Here is a 20,056-nt window from a genome sequence, read left to right as displayed (position 1 = left end):
AACTATAGTTTCCTTTCAATAAAATGTTTCTAGGACCACAATGAGCACTGCCACTTCCTTGTTGAAAGCATTTTTTATTAAAAGGATTAAAAAGATTCTTATTTCCTTGTTTATATTATTCTGACTCAATAACAAAATTGTAACAAGTTTGCATTTGTAAAAAATGACCAACAGTAATCCAGCTACAACACAGATATAGTTTACAGTCACTATCATCTAAAATGAAGTCGTTTTAAACAGATGAATAAAAAAATATATATAGATAATACAAGTGGCATAAATTATGATCTATGTATTATATAAAAAACAGATAACTATGCCAAATATGCATACTTAAAGCTACATGTCCATATTATAACAATCTTTATAAAACAGCTTCATAAAACATGATCAAACTCTTTGTTTTTAAATGAGGCGATTTTTTCTTGAGTTTATACAACAAAAACAACAATAGAAAAAATATGCAGATCTAGCCATTGTTGAGCATCAGAATGGTGAATGGTGTAAAAAAAATAATTTTCATCTACACAAACACACACAGACACAGATATACGTGGCATAGTGCTCTGAATGGCCACCAGGGCCGTGGGAAATGGAGCATAAACGTTAAAAGTGCATTTGCTTTAAAAGCAACATGTTTGTCAAATCTAGATTCCTTTCTAGGTAATAATTGTACCCTGCTTATATAAATACAAGTTCAACAACAAAACACTCTACCTAGTCATTCTTATTTATAAGCATTTATATTTATTTGCTGGATAACAAAAAAAGAGTATTTATTTACACACTGCATGCCACATGTCCTCAGGAATCAACTTTTCCGTAGGTCCCGTCTGGAGGTCGGTAGCATTTGGGGAAGGCCATCAGCTGCAACATGTTGAAGGCGTATTTCCTGCATCTAATATTCTTTTGAACGTTCTCAATCCGACATCCTTCTCTGATGATGAAATGATGAAGTGGAAATGAGAAAAAGAAAAAAAAGGACAAAAAAAGTAAACATGAGTGATGGTTTTAATTATGATACAAAACTTACTGGATAAATGTCGTCTAAAATTAGGTTTGTTTTTGAAAACTGTTCACGCTGGATACATGGCCACATTTTGTCGCATTACAAACAAACTTTGATTTTTTTTTGAATTTTGTGTAATGGAACAACATAACTTACTGCATATTGGAAAAATATCACTGCAGTTAAAAATCTTTTAAATTATTAACGTGTTCTCCTCTTTCCCGTCATGGCTGAGACAAAATATCTGATATAAAGCTTTAAATACTGTGTCTAATCCCCCGGGTTGAGGCAGCGGATTGCTTTGGCAGTTCTGGCCGCTCTACAGAAGCTGAACTCAGGCAATGCTCTCACGCCTTCACCGCCTCCAATGTGGCTTAATTAAAGCCTTTCTGAGAGGTGAAGTGGGCCAAAATTATTATTGCCTGTTATCTCCAAAGATTTACGCTTTCATTTAAGCAGTTTAGGGGCAATTTACACATCCAACCAGGTTAATTTGAATACATTTTTTATCTTACAAAATTATACCTATACATGCATATTAGATTTTCTCCGGCTATCTTTGTCTGAAATGTAAATTTATTTTATGATCTCATAATTTTTTAAGTATGACAGAAAACAGAAGAACTCTATGGGGGGGGGGGGGGGTACTTTTTATCTTCGCGGTAGCTAAATGCCTTTTCCATGATGTAATTCTGTGTTGATTTTTGTACAAATCAGATAAAGGTCTGTGTTTACCCATAAATGGGGACAAACTTGTAATTACCAAATTATCTGTTAGACTCAAAATTACTACCTCGCCATGTGCATTACATGTTAAATAAATGTAGAAGAACAGAAAAACGCATGATGTCTAATGTCTCACATGCTTTTTTTTTTGCTGAAAATGACTATAGTTGGAATCGTTAAGGCTCATGAAATACTTGTAGGTCTTGAAGTGCGCAGGAGTCAATAACTGATGGTCAAGTCATGTATCGCAAATCCGTTAGCTTAACTATTAGACAAACTAGAAGTTATTCTAGAGCGACAAACAAGCTAGTTGAAGTACAAAAGCTGTAAAAAATACAGGGATTTACCCTGAGCATAGAAAAAAATATCAGCATTTATTGATGATAAATAAATGAGCTATATTAAAAACCAGGAAACAGTGAATCAAACAGAGTAAACCTTCCAGACATGCTATTTGTTTAAGTTGGTCACTTGCCATGTTAAAGGATGGGCTGGAACATGTGTCGAATTGCATCATGTCTATGTTTGTGCTTCCTTCTCCTGCAGAGCGAGCTCTCAGTGTTCCCCCTTCAACGGTTTCTGTCTTTGAAAAACCCCTCTGCTACTGTCAAATTCTATCAGCTGAGCAATGGTAAAAGTGGAAAAACCTGGTGCTAAAGCAACAGCTTTTAGCGCAAACAATATGCGATTTATAGTTTACGCTCCGGTCTCTGAAAAACTGAAACATCTTTAATGTCATTGCAACAACCACAACAAAGTTTTGTCCCGAGTGCACAGAAAATGAAGTACAACAAAATAGGAAGAGATGCACACAAAGCACCATTCAGTTCAAAAAAAGCTCCTGCATAGAAACTATTCCTTAGTCGGTTAGATCTGGCCCGTAATGTCCTGAAGCACATGCCACAGGGTAACTGAACAAACAGTGCATGATAAGGGTAGGGCCGGTCTTGGACTATGTATTGTGCTTTCCTGAGCCAGTGAGAACTATGAAGTATGGGAGTGGGAAGGATGCTGATCTTCTGGGCTGCACTGATTGCTCTCTGAAGCACTTTCCTGATTCCTGCTGCGCAGCTGGAAAAACACACACTTTTTCTTCCTCCTAGTGTGCGAAGGGGACCTACTCTCTCACCCTCTGGGAACGATCTGTTAAACAGTCTTTGATCCAGCGACAGACTGAGTCGGATATTCCCGGATCATAACGTTTTGACACCAGTCTGATTAGTAGGGTTTGTATTAAAAGCAGAGTTAAAGTCCACAAAAAGAAGGCATACACAGGTCCCCCATAGGTTCAGAGCCATGTGGAGGACCGCTGTTATGGCGTCCTGTGTGGACCTGTTGGCCATAGCCAGAAGGTCTTGTGGAGGTAATGTAGGTCCGATAATGTAGGTTTCTCAAAGCGCTCCGTTAGTGAGGATGGGTCTCCGTGCCGTCGGACGATAATCATTTAGACTGCTGATGGTTTCTTTCTTTGAGAGGCAGACGATAATGGAGGACTTTAGGCTGAGAGGAACAGAGCTCTAACACAGAGATTGATTGAAAATGTTGGGGAAAACCCCCACCATAAAATGTTATGTTTAGTTTAAATAGAATTTTCTATATGTCATATGAATAGAACATACGAATCGTTAAATATTGTAAACCTTCTAATAGATGATAAATAAAACATCATGGCACAAAGACCGGTCTGTAAGGTTTCAGAAGACCTGATGCTTTTTTTGTCCTCCACCTGTCCACCTTCCTCTCTTACCTGAACAAATACAAAAAGTCTACACACCCCTGAGAGTATGATAAGCCATTTTAAAATTGTTCTACTCATTTAATGCAACGCATATCCTGAGCGAATCTCTTGACGGCAGCCATCCTCAATTCTGTCAGAAAATTCAATCTGTGAGAGCAGCTGCATCTGCATCCTCCTGTGCCGCCATGTTTGTTCAGCTCTTGCCTTAATCAATAATATTGCAATTATTAATTATGAAATATATACACTTATTAAAATATATGTACTTAAACACAAATACAAGTGTTCCAGTCTAACCTTTGTTTTTTTCAGTTTACCAGTTTTTAACTAGTGTTTGATAAATTGTATTTACTGTAATAATCATTTGTCTTTCTTGCTGTATTTTACAAAGCTTTGTAGCATTGAAAATAGTTATTTTTCAAAGGATTTATTACTTTAAATTCCCTGGGGTTTGTTAGGAATTATTTACCTAACAGTGTTTGTTTATTCTGGCACTGAGGACACATAATTGACATTAATAAATCACAGAGACAGAATCCAAAATGTATTAGAGTTGGACAGTAAAAGAATATATACCCTGTGCCTGAACAAAGGGAGCGGCCCTGTGCCTCATTTGTTATCAGTAGGTTCAATGCGAGGTCAGAAATAGTCCATAACCAGTTTGAAGCATCATCTTGATCTTGAGTGTAGTACAACGCGTATATAAGTGTGTGATCAAAGGAACCGCAAACGTGAAAGGACAACTCCTTAAATTAAGGCTTCAGTGCAAACCTGCACAGAGTGCCAACCCCAACCATGCAAGACAATTCTAAGAATAGAGAGCAGATGTTGGGCAGCTGTGCTGAGCCTACAGGGGGAAATTTCTCACAGTTGTTTTGTTTTGACCAAATTATTATGTTGTACCTGACCGCCCGGTCACACACACACACGTACACACCAGAAGTCATTGCATCAAAAATATTTAGTGTGTTCATGATTTCATCCACCTTGACTAGAAGGTCTTGTTCCATCCAGAGATCAGTAACTCCAGATCCTTAAGCTACCACCACCATATTTCCCCTTTGGTATAACGTTCTTTTAGTGATGTGCTGTGCTGAACTGGAGCCGAACTTACCCTTTGGGATGGCTTAAACCTGAAGTTTGTTTTTTTATCAGACCATCACACGTGCACCCAGAAGTTTTTTTTTTTTTTTTTAGATTTCAGTCAGGTCTGAACAATACCTCTGGAAGAAAAGGCTTCAGTCTTTCAACCCCGTTCTTTAATCCAAGATTATGATGAATAAAAAGAATTTTTGGCACATTCCTGCAGCTTATTCAGAAATAGTCAGGTTCTTGGCTGCCCTCCTATTTATTCAGTTATCATTCATCAGTTATAATTTCACGCTGTTTTTGTTCTCCACTTAATCATGTCAGTCCTTACCGTAACATCCATACTCAGTTTGACTTGATAAGGCTTGTTTTTCAGATTAAAAGCATATTTTAAAATTAACCTTTAAGCAGGTACTAAACACTTTTCATTAAGCCCACATATCTGTGATAATTTTTTTTGATGTAATAATCTAATTTGAAATGTTTTCATTAGCTGTGGGTGGAAAAATCAACAGAAATAGAGACTGATTTAATTAGATATTTCGTACATTGCAAAAACATTGGCATTCTAATAGATGTAGACCTTTTATATAGTTAAGCCCCATATTACTGTTGTCCCTGGCAAGTTTTTATTTAATATTATCTTCATTAAACAACCAAGATTATAAAACTATGTCAAATAAGCATTGATTTAGTAAAAATCAGCTAGTCATGTATTAGAATTTTACTCAAAAATGGCACATTTAAAAGTATTTAATCCTATTTAAACAATGGGAAAAATCTTTATTGGCATAACAATCAAATCCTTTTTATAATTTCTGATGCTTTCACTCGTATTTTGCCGATTTAGCTTCAGCGATGAGCTTCCAGCGTCTGAGGGTGGAAGAGCTCTTTGCAATCATCTTGATCTCCCTCCACAGATTGTCTGTCAGGTTCAAGAAATCGGGGTCTTCACTGGGCCACGCAGAAATGTTAATATACCTTCCAGTCAGAAGAAACGTTGGTAAATTTAGAACCTAAACAGACAATTTAAACCTAAATCGGCCAGAAGGTTATAATTTAGACCGTAACTCTGTCCTCTGTTCCACGAAGAAAATACACAAAAATGCAGCTGAAGCCCAAAAGAAAAGATCTGAAAGACCTTGATAAAGAACGGAAAATGATTTCTATACAGTACTTTAAACAGATAAAGATTTGCAGCTAGAGATGGTTTAAAGCTTTAGCAGAGTCATATGTGTTCAGTCATACCTGGCAATGGTATTGACAAAAAACAAAAACAAAATAAAACTTTACATTGAAAAGATGTTACACATTTTATGAGTCTTTGACTAAACAAAAATATGTAAGGAATTTTGTGTTACCTAAAATCTATGTGATTAAATGTAGTTTGCCCAGCGCAGTGCATTACCCACCTATCCTAATTATCCTTTCACAAAAACAGCAGTTCTTGAAAAAAAAAAAAAATCTCCAGAAATATCCAGCAGACACAGAGGGACAGGCGCTCACAGAGATTATGTTGTTAGGATTTTATTGATATTTTGCAAGCAGAAAAACAAGACTTAAAATGAGCCACACAACCAGTAAGTGGGAGCTAACGAGCAGCAGGGCGATTGGATAAAAGTGTCGCGATGCTGGTTTGTTTTCCGTCACGGCACCAGCCTCAGGGTCCTCCCAGTGCCCAATGTCTCCCTGGGAAAGCCGACTGCAGAGCCGCCCATCGGAGAGGAAACAGAACGGACAGACAGATCAAAACGCTGCTGTGTGAGTGCAGAACTGTTGCTGTCTCAGCGGACGATCTGGCCCTGATTGGTTGGTGGAGAGCAGCAGCCAGAATGTCCGCTCAGACAGAGAGCTATTAGTGCAGACTGATGGTAGAAAAACGCAGCAAGACAGAAGCATTTTGTGTCAGATGGAGCTGATGTGAGAAACATGCCCAACAAGACCTGAACTGTGACCATGTAATGAATGGACGGCACCACAATGGACTGGGGGATGGATGTAGGAGGCATGCAGATTTAAATAAAAATAAACTTTAAATTAACTAAATTACATTAAAATTATACTGCTTATTTAGTACAAATACTGCGGAAGACCCAGTTCCTCTTTCTGTCTATATTGCATGTATACAATGATCATTTACTACTGTTCTGCTGTTAAAATTTACCAGGCTGTAAAGCACTCTGCTTACATTCTGTTGATCTTAAATGTGCTGTATGAATTACTTTGACTTTGACCTTTAGTGTCGAGTCTCAGTTAATTCATGTCTCAGTTTGCTCCACTGCCAGCAGAGCTGACAGTGTTTTCAAAGACTGAAACAACTTCCTTTTTCATGATCAACACCGTGAAGAAGCTTAAGATCAGATACTTGTGGCTTGTTCCAAGATCTTTCAGTGAGACAAAAACTATTGACAAATCTGCCTATAGCAGCTATCTCTGTAGTTATGCTGCTATAGGCTTAGGGTACTGGAGGACATCAGGGTCTATTTCTCTCACTCTGCTGAGTTCTCCTACTGTTCTCCAATTGTGCATTGCTTGTTATTATTTCAACTTTTAACTTTTTGTTCTTTTTTCTCTTCATAGAAGGTACACCTGGTCTGACGGTTAAAGGGGAGTTTTCCTCTCCACTGTCGCTTCATGCATGCTCAGTATGAGGGATTGCTGCAAAGCCATCAACAATGCAGACGACTGTCCGCTGTGGCTCTACGCTCTTTCAGGAGGAGTGAATGCTGCTTGGAGAGACTTGATGCAACCTGCTGGGTTTCCTTAGAGAGGAAACTTTCTCACCAACCTGGAGGATCTGATGGAAGCTGACTTTGTAAAGAGCCTTGAGATGATGTGTTGTGAATTGGCGCTATATAATTAAAATTTAATGGAATTGAGTATAAGGGAGTGAATACAAAATCACACCAAACCTTTTGGATATCTGTTTGCAAAACAAAAATTAAAAATTAATTAATAAATAAATAAATAAAAAAGTGAAAACTATGTATCGCTTTACTTCTACTCCACAATAATCCATACAATTAGTCGGTTTATCTCATAAAACCTAAAACACCTGCATTGAAATTTGTCGTATTGACATGAATGGTTTGAAGACTTTTGAAAGTCACAATAAATCGTTCTAATAAACTTATAATTAGCTGATGCAGTGACGCAAAACTTTATGTCCTTTAAAACTGAGCTGTTGTACCTGGCTTCATAAATACTTATACTATATAAGTCACCTCCTCTGAACAAACACACCTGCAAGCCACAACGAACCGGTCCATCCTGTCTGATTCAAACGCAGTCCTCTTTCCTTTGCTAAACCAATCAAACTAATTCTGTCATAAAAAACTAAAACTAAAAAAAAACACAACTTTCTACAGGCTATAATCAGATGTTTTTGTGGGTGTTCATGTGGGTGTTTGACGTCACAATGCGTTATGTTTGCAGGCAAGTCTATAAATGATTTACTAATTTGATAATGCTGAGCATGCCAGCCCTGCAAGGTGTGACCGTTCATACTAAAAATAACGTGGCTTGAATAATGATCAATGCTTTGGTTATACAAATTCTTTGTTCTTTTCATCTCAAAAGATCTGGAGAGAGATGTTTTTCAGCTATTGTGGATTCTCAGTCATGCAGGAGATGACGATCCTAATTGCAAAAATAGAACATTCTTTCTTTACACCGGTCCTAACAGGTCTCCCTTGTCTTAATGTGTCTTATTAGCTACAGTTACTCGGACAAAAGTAATAGGAATAAAAGGCCGATCGGAATAAAAATGCCCCATGTAAACAAGCCAATCGGAATATTGTGATCGGATTAAGCTGAAAGGGAATGAAATTATATTCCGAATGAGACAGGTGGTTTATGCCGATTGATAATCCAATCAATGTGCATATAAACGCTGGTCAGGATCAAGTTATTCCGAATGTGGCAAACTGACCCGAGTGCGCTTGTGCGTCCGACATAAACGTGACGTACGTCCACGTTGTTGAGTGGCGGAAATATGTCGAGAATCAAAACTGGCGGGGCTCCTGATACAACCTTTCTGTTCGAAAAAAATAAAAGAGTTAAAAATTGTTATTAATTAACGTTTCAACTGTAATTAGAACCTCATGCAAGTCCATGCCGAGCACTCGGAAGACAAATGAACTTGCATAAAACTGCTTTGTTTGCTACTTTTGTTGTTGACAGAAGTTCTTCTGTTTTTTTTGGGGAGGGGTGGGAATTTAATAACTGCACATGTCAGAGAGGTTCTCTTCTGAATAAAGCCAGGTGCATATGAACGCACATTTTGATTAATTGATTGTGTGGCCATATAAACGGTACAATCGGATCAATGTTTTTTAATCCGAATACATTTCAATCCAATGGTGAAATGCTGTGCATGTAAACATAGCTAATGAGGCTACCCGTATGAGTAAAGCATAAATTCTCTTGCTTCTACTTTTAACTCTCATTCAACAGGTTGTTCAGGTCTGACTGTGGACTAATAGCATCAAACCTATCACTGGGTCACGCTGATACAGCCGCTAAGGTCACTGACAAGGCGGTTCAGGTCAAATAACTTACAGACCCAACCCTTTGTTGTCTATGTATTTGGGTAGTTGTCACATTACAACATGTGGGTTGTGTTAGTTGTGTCTCTTGAGGCGAGCCGTCGTAGAACCGCCTGTAAAGACGATTCAAGCTGTACTGTAGGTTCTAGGAAGACATTACCTGAGGCCACCTGCTCCGTAGAATGTTGGTTTTTCTGTATAATTTAAATGATTTATGACTCTCATTTCTCTGTCAAAAATATACACATTACAAAGAGTTCTCCTTGTCCTTTTTGAAACTGTGGATGCCTTAAAGGCCCAATTATGGTATGTCTTTTTCTTCCTTATCCTCGCTTTAGTCCTTGTAGGGACATGTTCAACTTGATGCTGCAGTCATGATGACTGGCAACGTATTTTGCAGTCGTTGGTAAGACATTGGCTAACCTGAAGAGGACAAGGGTTCCAGTTAGCCCTGTTAACATCCTAAGGGTCAGTGCAGACATGGTTGAGTGGGAAAAGTACCTTGAGGTGTACTTGGACAATAAACTGGACTGGTCCAAAAATATAGACATGGTTTACAGGAAGTGCCAGAGCTGTCAGTTTTTAATCTTGGGTCCCATTCTGTTTACTTTGTACACCTTTACCCTGTGTGAAGTAATTCCTAAACATATCTCTTTCCATGTTTACATTGAAAGTTCTCAACTGTACCTCCCACTCAATCCCAAATCTAGACTAGATAATGTTGTCAAATGCCTTGAGGACATTAGGAATCAGATGGCCTAGAACAGTGGTCCTCAATTCTGGTCAATTAAATTAAACTGTATTTATATAGCAATTTATGATACATGTCATCTCAAGGCTCTTTCCAAAGTCAGCCTCCATCAGATCCTCCAGGTTGGTCAAAAAGTTTCCTCTCTAAGGAAACCCAGCAGGTTGCATCAAGTCTCTCCAAGCAGCATTCACTCCTCCTGAAAGAGCGTAGAGTCACAGTGGACAGTCGTCTGCATTGTTGATGGCTTTGCAGCAATCCCTCATACTGAGCATGCATGAAGCGACAGTGGAGAGGAAAACTCCCCTTTAACAGGGAGGAAAACCTCCAGCAGAACCAGAACCAGGCTCAGTGTGAACGCTCATCTGCCTCGACCCACTGGGGGTTAGAGAAGACTTGAGGTCCAGTGTCCTGGAACTTTTAGCTGTGTCCCTGGTCCAACACACCTGAATCAAATGGCTGAATTATCTCCTCGGTCTGCAATCAAATTATCCAGAGTCCTGCTGATGACTAGTTATTTGACTCAGGTGTGGTTGAAGCAGAAACACATCTAAAAGTTTCAGGACACCAGACCTTGAGGACCGGATTTGTGCACCACTGGTAACTGGTGATAAAATAGAAGCTTTTCTCTTTGCTCATCCCAATTTGATCTGAAGGTTTTGAGTTCAGCTTGGTGGTCTGTCCTCGTTTATTAAGCCCCACGCTACAATTCTTGGTACTGGACCGCACATCCATGTTGGACAAAAAATTATTTATTTGCTGAAACCTCTTCTTTTCATCTTGCCTTCATATTAAAAAATAAAGAATATTCCTTCTATGGAAGATCTCGAGACTCTCCCCCCCCCCCACTTGGATAATTGCGACTGGCTTAAAGTTAATCTGACAGGCTTGGTCAGTCCTCTGACAGTCCGCTTCTCATAGGCACCCGAAGGAGAGATCACATTACACCAGAACACTTGATTGTTTTTAGCCAGTAATGCACTAAACACTGAACAAATAATTAGTTCAAGCAGTTACAAACCTTAATTGATTCAAACGTAATTACCATTTTGGAGTGTTAGGGAACCTCACTTATCTTAATTATCCATCTGCTCTGTTGTTATGCACCCGTGACCTGAAAGTAAAAGCTAACATTTTCCACTCAAACATCGCTGAAGCCAAACAAATTAAAATTCAAGGATCAAGCTTCTTGCTTGTTAGTTCAGACACTTGTTTATTGTGTCTTCAGTTCAAAGTACTCCTGAAATCATGCAGCACTGGCGGAAAGGAAATGAGCCACTTTGTGTCTAAGATGTTGAATAAAATCAGTCAAGAAAAGACATTTTATTCAAGTATAAAGATCCCCCTAACTGGGTGCAGATGTTAGTGCTGGGCTACTTTTTCAGCTCTGGCTGAAGCAAATTATGGTTTGTTAAAGTTTATATAAAGGCACAGATTCTGGACACAACTTTTACTGCATGACTGTGTAAGGTAAGGCCCACAAAAAGTACCAAACTCTCGTGCTCACATATTTACAGTTCAGAATAATATTTGATGATCTTAGAAACACACTTCCAAAAACTGTTTTTCTTTATCCCCCTGTTGGCTGTTTTCAAGTCTCAGAAAAGTGAGAAAAAATATTGGCGTGACAAAAGCAGTTTGGGGCAGACAGCATCCTTATGTCTAGACTGGGGGTTCAGACATGTGGCTACAGCTGTTGGCAAGTTGCCAGAAAATACCAGGCTTTATATCTGGTTAATTAATCTTGGATTTTCCTGTGAAAATTCTCAGTTATCCGGGTCATCGCAACAGCTAACAGGCTTAAATCGGAGGCAACCGGACTTTCGCACAGTTCTTTCTGAAAACGTTTTTTTTTTTCTTTTTTTTCCCCCAGTGTCCTGTCTAGCAATGTGGCAATAAGAATCGATGTCTTAATGCCAAATAGAGCTCGACAGATTTTGCTTTTCACAGCTGGAGCAAACAGCTGTTTGCTCCAGCTGTTTGAAATCGTTTTGAAACCTACCAAGGAGTCTTTTTCGGTTCTGGAGGCTCGCACTTGAGCAACCTCCAGTTGGATTCAAACCTGCAGGTTTGGAGACATCCAAATACTGTTGTTGCTATTCTTTAGTGTTGAAATATCAAAAGGAGCATTTCAAAACTGAATCTTAGTCTGTTTTATGATGGAAAAAATTATACTAGAAAAGAGAACCAGAGACGATTTTTTAATAGTGGCGACTGAGCTCAGGATTAACCAGGAGGATCGACGTACTTAAAACAATGTCACTGTAGGAATCTGGACTGTGTACAACTAATTTCTGACTATTAAACCATTAAAATACAACAACATTGTGACAATCAGTACGTAAAGATGTACAAACTGTCTTACTGATGGGAGGTGGGGTTTTCTAGAATAATCAGATAACGGTATGCCGAGTGCTCGGAGGATATTGAGTTGATTTTGTTTTTCCAGGTACAACGTTATGGAGTTAAGACATAATCTGGATCTGCCGGGGTTGTTAAGACTTCGAGTTTTTCACCAGCAGCCTGAGGATGTGCACATTTGTTTTTAACCTGGAGCACGGTGGAGGCGTGTAAAAGGTTACAAAAGGAGAGACGGGTCTGCTTTTGATCGGCTGGAGGAACTCTGCTACATGTCAGAGAAATTGTGTCACATCATTTTATTGTTCTGCACAATATTGCGCTTGTTATTTCAGTTTTTCTTTTTTTTACACTTTTAATGATAATTCACTGCATTGATGTTGTCTCTTTGTTCTTCTACATAGGTCACACATTTTCTGAGCAATGCAGCTGATTTAAGATTAAAGAAGTGTGCGCTCCTTAAATGACGACAGTTTTCAGCTGCCGTGTTCATTAGCATCCAATTTTAAATATACTGGGACTGGCCAGTAAATGCAGGGTTTCATAAATCACAAATGGACGATGTTCTTCAATCATTTCTCTGCAAAATCCTCACTAGTTTTTAATAGATGAGGATGAATATGCATTGAGTTTTACAAAGATTATCCATATTCACCACAGGTTAAACTTTTGACAAAAAAGATTTACAAACTAGATGCTGACACTGACACTGATTTCTGGTCTACTCAATCTCTGTATTAATTACGGGTCTTATATGTAATAAAACTCACATGAATTATGAAACTGTTACAGAATATTAGCATATGCATTATTGCAGCTGTAACTCTGGGAGTTTGTAATAATTGTCATTAACACTTCATGGTTCTGGTAGCCTGCCTCCCCTAAAGATATTGTGACTTGGATAATTGAATGATGGAGACACAACCTGTTGCCCAAAAAGCCAACGGTCCAGTGCCATAACAGCGCAGAATCGTAGCCGTAAAGGGCTGTCACCTGCTTCTTCAAACACGTGCAGCGGAGTTATTGCATCTGATCCAAGGCAGACGCGTTTTTCCCTCATTACCCCTCCTGTAGCAAAATGGTAAATGGACTGAACTTATATGGCGCGTTTCCAGTCATACTGACCACTTAAAGCGCTGCACACTAGAGCCACATTCCTGGAGGTCCTGGAGTCCAAAAACCCATGACTTTGGAACACCAGGTTGTCCTCCTTAAATGTGATTAAAGGTTTGGGCAAAACGTGCCTTGGAATATGAAATTGACTTAAGAGGTAGGCCTACACATAACTACACATAACTGCGTAAAGAAATTCTGAACAACCTCACCTCTTGTTGCAAATAATCCTAATGAGATCAAGAGCACTGGGTGTTAACAAAAAACGTCCCGTGTAGCGTGACCTTGCAAATGTTTAACGTTCTTTGCTAATGTTCAGCACTTAGCAAAGTTTACAAACTGATAAGTCCCAGAATTTGAGGGAAAATCGCTATAGACCCATTTACCCTGCTGTGGGCATAAATAATGGTGTGTGAACACGTCTCTTTTCTGTAATTGGCTCAAATCCGGGAATTTTTCTCAAATGTCTCTCAATTTCTTTCTTACATCTTTTTAATAAGCGTAAATATATAAATATATAAATATGTTTCCTGCGTTTTTCACTACTGAGTTTCTCAAGTTGTTTTGACTAACTTTAGGCTGACACCATCACAACTAAAAAACATTTCACCAATGGGCTGCTTTACATGTGTTTACAGGTCAAAGCCCAATTTCTGTGGACTCCACTGACTGGATTCTGTCATTTTCTTAACTCTTAAAATCTCTTGTCAGGTCACCAGCCTGCAATCAGCAGGCTGGTCCACGTGTATATCACAGGTGCTTGGTGCACTCCACAGATTTCTCTCAAATTGTGCTCAATCTTATCAGATTTGAGCAGATGCGGATGTTTACCCTGCTGGCATACAGATATGGCGACGGCAGCAGAGTCCCTGCAGGAACTGACAGGAGGAGTCATGGTTGGCTTTGAATGTGTGAAGGATGGTGCTGATGGTGGAGGAAGCACGTCTCATGGTGATGGGTTCGTAGGTGGAGGTGCAGACAACATATTCTTGATAGATGATGTGGGTGCAGGGTATTACTTTATGGACAGATGCTGGCAATATTTGCACTTCAGGTTTATTGGATTTCACTTCCAACCAGGCGACAATTTTAGCTTGCAGGGCTGAGACTTTCAGATTCGTTTGAGAAGTAATTTGAAAAGTTGCAGATCTTGTCTTGCATGTTTTAACCGTTACAGTACTGTGCAAAAGCTTTCAATCATCACTTGTTCTAAAAGTTGTTCTAGGTATTTGCCTGCTTTTAAGCAGAGACATTAAAAAATATTTCCTCCTTACACAGATCTTCTGGTTTTGCTTATTTGTCACATTTAAATGTTTTAGATGATCAAATAATTATTGATATCAGAAAAAATATTACAGAAATTCTGCTGTTTTTGCAGATGTTTTACTCTTCTAAATAGTCTGTTGTTGTTTTATACATAAATAAGATAAGATAAGCTTTATTGATCTCACATTGGAGAACTTCACATGTCACATCGGCTCAGTGATCATTAATCAGAAGAAGGCGCCAAAGTAGGACACGGTGCATCAGGTATATACAGTGTGTCCTCGTTTGTACAGTGGATCAAAAAGTAGTAAATAAGAAATAAAAAATAAAAATACAAAATAGAAATAAGGCAGAGGATGTTTTATGTACATTCACGGTGACCGATATACATGTGTATTGACATATATTCAGGTGTAATAGCAGCAGAAGTCATATAAATATATATATATATATATATATATATATATATATATATATATATATATATATATATATATATATATATATATATATATATATATATATATATATATTTTTTTTTTTATCAACCTACTCTTTAATTAGATTATTCTATTTTTAATAACTGTACAATATGTTTACTTATTTTGTAAAGCAGCCCTCATTGTTCACTCTGATATTCTTATTTTTATGTTTTATAGTTTTTTTACTTTTGTGTATATCTGTATTGCATTTTACTTGCTGCTGGTAGACCTGAATTTCCCTACTTTAGGACATAAAAATTATATTTGCATTCTGTTCTATTCTGGGGAAAAAGCTTTTTAAACTAACGTGCCTTTTTTCTCAAAATGTAATTCCCCTCTGAAACCTAACAGCTGCCCCCATGAAGCAGTTGAGACGACCGGCAGCGAGTCCTCTACCAGCAATCACCATGTCTCCACCTTCCCTTCTGACTGTCATTATTTATTTATTATCTTTTGATAAATGCTGTTAGTTTTAAGATACCTTCCAGTTTTTTGGTCAGCAGTGTTTTGTTTTTGGAAGTCTCTCATGGAGGCCATTTTTGCCCAGTTTCTTTCTTGAACTCTAACCCTGAGCCTGCAGGGCTTTGGTTTATTGATTTTGTTTCTTCCTTGATCTCCTGGATGAGTTTTCAAAGCACTTTCAGGGTAATGTTGGTAGGTCAGCCACTCCTGGGAAGGTTCCCCGCTGTTCCACATGTTCTCCTTTAGTGGAGAATGGTTCTCACTGCAGTCCCAAAGACTTAGAAATGGCTTTGTAACCCTTTTCAAACTGATGTGTATGACTTTCTTACCTGTTTTAATTATTTTAGATCAGGTTCAGATATGTTTCTTTTTCTGTTCTTTTAACCTACTTCATGCTGTGAGACAGGTTCTACTTGGGTGATTTCTTGATTCTGCATTTCAGACAGTAATCATGGCTGGGCGTGATTAGAAAAAAACTGAACCAAGAAATTAGTTGATTCATGATTTAATAAATAAATAATCCGCTTTTTGTATTTACGTAGATAATATTTCTCGTACAGTTTGATTTTGTTAATCATCTAATGCAAAACTGTAGAAATATCTGAGGGGTGGAGGCACGTTCTTGTGGACCATATTTTACAGGAGAGTCTGAATCAAAGGTTTAAAAATCTGCTGGTTGTTTAAAGCTTTTCCACAGCACTGTTTGCCCAGAGAATGTCTTCTGGCCTGTTGAATGCCAGAAGTACATATGAAGACCATTTTAACTGATAATTGCGCTCTTGAAGTTCTGATGTTTGGAGACATGTGATTTCCTGCAGTCTCTCACACCCAAAGCGGCCGGCATGACCGCCATTCGGTGCCGTGCCTGGAACCAGCTCAGGAACCAGCTCTGGTAATACCTTGCACTCGCTGAAGTCTTTTACTCGAGTCTCACCTTCGCATGCAGTCCAGAGCTCGCACGAAGAAGTCCTTGCTGAGCTGGTGCTCATCCCTCAGGAGGGCGCACTGCTCTAAGGTGACAGACATGGATGTTCGGTCTTTGGCACTTTTACAGCTGGTAAACCGGATTCCGTTCAACCTTCGGCAAATCTGTAGAGAGGTGCAGGCAAAATTACATCCATCATCAAGCAAAAGAAAAATCACTTTTCGTGTAAAAACGACTCATCGAGGAAGGAAACTCCTTGTTTCTATGTTGATTTTGTCGATGTTGCAACACGTTGTGCCGCGTTAGACTAATCTGTAGAATATGACGTTGTGTGGACTTGTTTTTTTAAGCAATGAATGAAACGTTCCTGTCAAATTAAGCCTTTTGTTTAAAGACCTTTAAACGAGACACAACAGAAAGTGCTCAATGGAGTAATGACCACTGTGTTTTGCTGCGCCCTGCCAGTCAGCTGCCTGGATAAGGCCACTGCGCTTTTAATATTTTCTTACTTTTAAAAAAAAACTCTGGATTTTTGGAAATATTTTGGTCCTTAATAATCCAGATTTGAGACAACTATCATACATTATTACAGCAGCTTTGACAGTGTTATTTTATTTCAGAAACAGTAAATTGTTGCTTTTCTGTGTTTTTTAAAATAGTAATTATATCATATATTTCAAACTATTGTATGGCTTCTAGACAACAATGAATTTTAGTGCAAAAGTGGCAAATTCTTTGAAGCGTCAGCTTAATCCCTCCGAAAAGGTAAACCAATGAGAAAGATAAAAAGAGACAAAAAAACAACATATCAAGTGTTAATATTGTAGAAACCTTGTGTTACCAATAGATGCTCATCATTGTGTTCCATTAGTTCAGTTTTAATTATCTTATTTTGAGATTAAGCAAGAAAATCTTTTTTTTTTTTCCTCTTCAACACTAATATTTCCCACTTCGGCTCAGTACCGTCAAACCGAGAATTCCTTGTTTTATTTTATCTTATTGTTTACCCAAGGTTTTAAGCCATTGATATGTCTGAACTTGAGAAAAGGCCACTTTCAAGCTCTCATCTTATTGATGTTTTATTTTGTAATACACACAGAATGAGTCTCCATGTCGCACGACTCATATAGTATCAATTACGCCTTCACAAATGGCCTTTTTTATCCATAGCAGGTGTACTTTAGCAGACCCAGATCATCATCAACCGTGAAATGTGCGTTGATAGTGAGCCTGATGGCCCCCATATATTGAAGCCGGAAGGATACGGTGTCTGTGATTTCCTGATGGGTTTTAAAGGTGGTAAAATTAGAACCACAGATCAGATTCCATCTTCATGTCAGTCAACTGGTTTCTTTGGGGAAACAGTATTTCTGATATTTTAAATGTTTTTCTGTGCAAGTTGGAGGTTGACATCTTTAGAAGCAGCAGAAGTGTTTCTATACTCAAAGGTGTTCTGATTCTGCACTATCTGGGTCCTCCATCCTCTCTTCTATACCTAAACATGTTACAGACCTGGTGTGATATTTTTTTCAGTTGTTGTTTTACTACTTTAGGTTATAAAAGCTGAAAATGATTTAAAGACACCAAAGTAAACACGGTCGGTTCCATGACAGCATCAATAAATAGCAGTGAATTAAAAAATAGGATTAAAAGCTTTCTCTGTGTGCTGTTTAGTGATAGAAAAAGAAATTCTACTTCTTTTCTTTTTTTCTGGGGTCTTTATGGCTGCACTCACAGCCAAAAAGTTGCCAAAAAAGACTGCAAAGAAAAAGCTGTAAATAAACTTTTATTTTCATCAAAATAAATTCCACAAAATATTGTGATAAAATTTTAAGTCCATATCGCCGGTCCCTGGGCCCTAGACCAGCAAACTGCCATAACCCCTGCTTTAATAAAGCCAGTCAGTTTGGAAAATAATCAGCTAATCAGTGATAAGCAGCAACTTTCCTCCCTTTATTTCAATGGAAGCAACAAGGTGTATTTTACGTCTGGATACATTAAACCCTGCAATTACAAAATAGAGCCCTTTCTTCTTCAGATGACTTTTGTTGAACTCGCTTTTAAAGTATGCCTCAGCAACCTTGAAGACTGAACCTGATCAGAAATATTTGAGAGGATGAAACCAACCGATGATCAAGAAGTCAAAGGAGTTTTTGTGAAACGCGCTGACAGCGTGAGATTGATGAGAGATTAGGACGTAACGCTGCTAATGGAGCGATCACTGCAGGCTGCAGCCTGTGCTTCTCACTGACAGAGAGCACTTTCACACAAAATAACGCCAATGACTTGAATGCATCATACACACTGCGAGGACACACTTAACAGTCCATTAAGGCAAACTGAATATGGTTTTAGCATGAAAGTCAGAATCCATACAGTGCTGTCTTCAAAAGTAAATCAATCTTGCTTACACTGCTGATTATCTTTGGCTCAGAGTCCTTTTAAAAGCAAAACAGGGATTGCATCAAGTGGAGCATGGGAAGATACAGAAATAGTAGATGGTTCAGAGAAAACTTCCCTTTGTTAAGAGAAAAAGTTTGAAACTCACAGTTCCAGCAATCCACAGTATTTCCACATTCTTCCTCTTCTTTGTAACTACATTCTGGCCCAGCGTTTCAAGTAATTCCTTAATGTCAGCCTGTGTCTGAAAACATGGTAGACCTGTTTGTAACAAAACAAAAAAACACTGTGAAAATTGTGAAGGCTCGGGGCGACTGGATGCGTGACAGAAATGCTGACATCCGATTCACATCATAGGTTTTATTCACTTCAGAGCAGCGCTTCCCGAACATTCTGAGCCCTTACAGATAAAGTTAGAGAGACCTTTCACCCAATTAATGATGATTAAAGTGAGTGAACTTTGTCTAGAAGTCAATTAAAGCCAGGAATAAAGACAATGGGCTTTTAATTCACTATGCAGTTGTGCAACATATAAGTCTGTTTTCTGCCACCATGCAATGTCTAAACATTTATGCCAACTGTTTTCTGTCTCTTGCAAGAATACTTAATTACTTACTTATATATATAATTTTTTATATGTTGTTTGATCACAAGACCCCAACTTTGGGAATCACTGCTCTGAAGAATAATCACAATCTCCTTTTAATGGTTAATAAAAGAACATTTTACAATGTTTGTAAAGTCCATTTTAGCAGATCTATTTGCACTGTAAATTAGTGTCACAGCTTCTCTTAGCTTTGGACATGTGGGAAAACATGTAGGTTCTTACTTACATTCTAGCGGCACCTTTTCTCTTAATGTTTTATAATAGGCTTCTAAAATCTCAAAGTTCTTCTGGTTTATTCTTTCTTGCAGAGAGATGTCTCCAAACCTGGGAGCGCCACAAGGAAAAAAAATTGACAGTTAAGAGTACAATTTATTTTGCTTTAAGGGACACTTCAGTTTTTTTGAAATGGGATTCTGTTGAGACGTTAGGAGGAGACAATTTCTAACTTGCAGTAGATCAGTGTCTGACAGACATCAATGGAAAGCAGTTATTATTCCCCAGAGAATGGAGCTATGGCCTAGATAAAGTGGGTGTGCCCTAATGAGGATTTCTTAAACCTGAAAAGAAATCCAGCCTGAAAATATTT

The 20,056-nt window shown here is 38.3% G+C and overlaps 1 protein-coding gene across 2 annotated transcripts in view; it reads right to left on the bottom strand.

The window, feature by feature from the left end:
* Positions 1–54: 54 nt before the first annotated feature.
* Positions 55–20,056, bottom strand: part of inpp4b (inositol polyphosphate-4-phosphatase type II B) — a gene marked incomplete in the record, with an annotated part of 112,008 nt that continues 92,006 nt past the window's right edge. Inside the window, 4 exon segments of one of the 2 annotated variants that reach the window (XM_036137555.1) lie at positions 55–937; positions 16,473–16,627; positions 19,012–19,124; positions 19,697–19,794. In XM_036137555.1, the coding sequence (XP_035993448.1) occupies positions 805–937; positions 16,473–16,627; positions 19,012–19,124; positions 19,697–19,794 (499 nt within the window). 2 annotated transcript variants of the gene reach the window in all.

This window comes from Fundulus heteroclitus, chromosome 5 (genome assembly GCF_011125445.2).
Source record: "Fundulus heteroclitus isolate FHET01 chromosome 5, MU-UCD_Fhet_4.1, whole genome shotgun sequence".
NCBI lineage: Eukaryota > Metazoa > Chordata > Actinopteri > Cyprinodontiformes > Fundulidae > Fundulus > Fundulus heteroclitus.
Note: the sequence above shows the minus strand (reverse complement) of the source record. Positions and strands in the feature narration are given on the sequence as shown.